The sequence below is a fragment of the Rhincodon typus genome, chromosome 20 (genome assembly GCF_021869965.1).
Source record: "Rhincodon typus isolate 14 chromosome 20, sRhiTyp1.1, whole genome shotgun sequence".
Taxonomy (NCBI): domain Eukaryota; kingdom Metazoa; phylum Chordata; class Chondrichthyes; order Orectolobiformes; family Rhincodontidae; genus Rhincodon; species Rhincodon typus.
This window is the reverse complement of record NC_063351.1, coordinates 30,692,397-30,696,228: the sequence shown is the minus strand read 5'-3', so window position 1 is coordinate 30,696,228 and position 3,832 is coordinate 30,692,397. Positions and strand designations below refer to the sequence as shown.

Here is a 3,832-nt window from a genome sequence, read left to right as displayed (position 1 = left end):
GGAACTGCTGAAATAGATTAAGAATACATTGGTGGTATGGGATAGTAATATTGGAGACATAATGAGAGGGCTCTTTATTTTAATACAAATTATTTAATAACTTTTAACGTGGCCAAAAATTGCTGTTCATTTTTCAGACTGGTAATTCAAAACAAACCTGATGAAATAATCCTCTTCTCCTTTTAACTCAAAAAGGACATGAAAACTGCCATTTTACAAGTAAGAAGGATGAGACCATAACAGATCCTACAAGATAGGACATGTTCCTGGGGAGCTATTTTATTCAGTTGCTTTCGAGTAAAAATGGCTTCTCTAAATAACTGGCAAAGAGCTGATGCATTTTTCTTATGGAAAAAAAAATTATACCCTGTTCACCCTGTCGCCTAACAGAATTCAAGGGGGAATATCAATGTAAGTATTGAACTGATTGAGAGATCTGGTAAAATAAATACTCAATGTACAAAGCTTGAATTTTAAAGAACTGGAAAATACTTACGATATTCTACCAAAGGGTGCGAATGCAGATTTCAGATCCTCTGTTGTTATCTCAGGGCTTAAGTCTCCAACAAACACGTGAAAATGATCTGAGAAGACAATAATATTGAGTGCATACCTTCAGAGAAATTTAATATCAATTCTACATACGTTCCCTGTACATTTAAATTAGATCATGCACTAAACAAAAATATTAAGTTGATTTTGCACAGACATTCATTATTATCAGCCTGTATCTGAGGCTTGATTTAATGGGGATCGGGGCTAACAAAAAGCTTAACTGCTTTAGTTGAGGAAAATGAGATGCTGGAGGATATTATAGGCAATATTCTAACAAAACTGGACAGTGATACACTGCTTAATGGAACACTTCAAAAGAATACTTATTAGGTACTTAAAACCAACTGTGATACTTCATGGCTTTGCTGAGGATAACTATCTTGATCTGATACTGGTATGTTAAACCTAGCACAGGCTTGCTGAAGATACAACACATTGCAGCATATTTCATTCAAACTAGCTAGGGACTAAAAATGAATTTCCAATTGAGAATGCTTCCTGCTGCAAAGAATTTCTGTTCAGGTGTGCAGAATTCTCTCAGGTGCCTTACTTCTAATATCGCTTTCTTGCAATTGATACTTCATAATTAGTTGTCCGTGCATCAAGAATGAATTTAGCAGTAAGATAGATCACATATATGGAACAAAAGCATATGATACGGAGACTTTCACGTGATTGGTTCCAAATTAAGTTGTACACCAGAAATTTGCCAAACGAAGTTACACTTTGGAGGGGAAAATCAGGGACAGGAGTAAATACATTATCAAAGAAGCTATTCAATCCCTTCCAGAAAATAAAGTGGGATAAGTAACACGTTATAGGGAAAAGTGCAGACAGCAATGGTCTAATGTGCCAGAGAAAACAAATGTCCTTGTACAGCTAGAGTTCAATTTTGTTTGTGATGGGCAGTAAACCAAGGTTGATTTGTAGAATTCCATTATGATTAATAGTCCTACTCCATTACCTTCAAGATTCAACTGTTTACATGTATAACTCATGAAATGTCTTTGGAAACAAGTGACTTGATTGATCAAATGGCCTTTGCATATGTCCTAAATATGACGAAAAAGTGTCTAAATTGCTTCATCCATCTGTGCACAGAATACTTAGATTAACGTCAGTACAAAAGTATTATAATCAAGTCTTCTACTTATCAAGTCCAAAATCACAATGAAGTGGCACTACAGGGTGAGATTCTGCAATTTTAGTTTGACCAGCTTGGATTTAGTCCAGGTTAAAGGCTTGAATTATGTTCTATCCATTCATTATATCTGTCCAAAAGTCATGCTACATCGGGCGGTCTTAACCAAATTCTTAATATGCACTGATACATCGTACAAAATTGGCTGTGTCATTCAAGTAGTAAGACAGGTAGATTTGAAACGGAAAATATTAATGCTCTGAAAATGGGTTTGAGTCACAACAGGAGACCGGGGAATGATTGGCATTGCTGAGGCTAAAGCTGATTCTAATATGAATTCCTGAAATGGAAAGCTTCTTACAATGTGATATTACAACTTGAACATTAAAAATTATTTTGTTTGAAAAAAGCTATTTTAATTCCTCATACACTTTAGGTCACCTTTCATTGGATCAATGCAGATAAGCCTTTGGATTTGTACAAGAAGATTTGGTAAATGCTGTGAATTACAAATGCATGTAAACAATATTGAAATGTTATTCCAGTGAAGTTTAACTCCTAGCACCTGTTAGTCAAGTAATTCAAATCTATAAAGTTGGTCCAATAAAGTGGCCTCAGTTGTCTGCTTCCAGAAAATATTTGAAAGTCATGGAAAACAGATGCCATTGCCACAATAATACCTTGGTTTATATCTAAATACTCATACAAATTGAAATATTCATATACTAAATGTTGAACACACTGTATGGAAGGCAGAAGTAGATTAGCGTCTCCAATGTAACACAGCAACACTGTATGGCCAATTTACTTAATTCCAAAAACACTTAAGTAGATTTTTTTTTAAAAAAAGAGCTGTTCTTGTTAATTGAGTTCCAGAATTAAAATAGCATGATTCCATTATACTTCATTAATTTACTTTTAGTTTAAATTACATTTAAATATCAAATATTTAGGCAACAAAAACTCCAAGAGGAGTACTGAAACAGGAAATTTCACTTCAATTTAAATGTTATGCAGTAAGTACATCTACGTCAACAACTCCTCCAAATTTAAAAAATTAGCTGCCTGTAATATTTTCATCTTTTTCAAACTCCACAAAAGAAACTAAAAACTGGAACTTCAAATTGGACAAACAAACAAGTTCGACTCAATATTCTTTTGGAAATTCAGCCAAATTCAGAAAGTCAGAAATTAAATATTTCAGCTAAACTGAAAAGTAGAAAACATGTGAATGACTTAATGCATTACTGGGTCTAACATCTACCCAACTTAGATTCCAGATCTAAAAATCTCAACTCCTGCACTGAATTACAAATATAGTCTCTCTCTTCCTTTGCAAGACCATACAAAATTGCATCATTCTTCAGGAGACATATTTAGTTTAAAATAACAACTAGGATGCAAAGAACACACCAGAATCCTTCAAAGCACCTTCATTGTTTAATTTAAGAGCAGTGCATTGCGAAGTTGAAATCATGTTTTACTTAGATTGCACGAAATCACCAGAGCATAATATTTTCAAAAAGTATGTGTGACAGAGAAGTATTAAAACCAGCTTCAACAATGCTAGAAAAGAAACATGAAGAACACAAAGCACTTACTCGTCGTATCTTTCTTCTGGCTACTTGGTGTTGTTGCCCAGTTTACTTTGACTTCCTGAAATAATTTTAAAATGAAGTATTTCATTTAAAGTAAATTAGAATATACTTATTCTTAGATGTTAAAATATAAGCATTTCAAAGTTTTACCAGTATACTGCATTGTAAGATACTGCATATTCATACCAACTAAAAGGTGGAATCAAAAAAAAGTTAACCGAGAAGCAGCATGGATTTGTAAAGGCCATGCCTGAAAAATCTAATTGATTCTTCTTCGAGGTGGTAGCTTGAGTAGCAGAGGAATACCTACTGACATTATTTAGATCAAGTAACGTTGGCAAGTCCGTAAAGTCCCTCACAAGAGACTGTTATCTATGTTGAAGATCCTGCAGTAGGCAAGGAAGGTAAGTATTTAAGGTTTTGCAGTAGATCTGTAGCTCAGGTTGTGGGTGTTGAGGTTGGTTGGCTCGCTCGCTTGCCAAGCTGGTTTGTTGTTCCGCACACGTTTCGTTCCCGTACTTGGTAACATCCTCAATGC

At 34.5% G+C, this 3,832-nt stretch overlaps 1 protein-coding gene across 3 annotated transcripts in view; it reads right to left on the bottom strand.

Annotated features, from left to right (window-relative positions):
• Positions 1-3,832, bottom strand: part of tial1 (TIA1 cytotoxic granule-associated RNA binding protein-like 1) — a 40,054-nt gene that overhangs the window by 19,325 nt on the left and 16,897 nt on the right. For 2 of the 3 annotated variants that reach the window (XM_048609113.1, XM_048609114.1), the window contains exons 4-5: positions 3,298-3,352; positions 497-584 (exon numbers count right to left, since the gene is read on the bottom strand). In XM_048609113.1, the coding sequence (XP_048465070.1) occupies positions 497-584; positions 3,298-3,352 (143 nt within the window). Of the gene's footprint in view, positions 1-496; positions 585-3,297; positions 3,353-3,832 lie in introns of those variants that run through there. The other variant, XM_020535042.2, reaches the window with a different exon arrangement.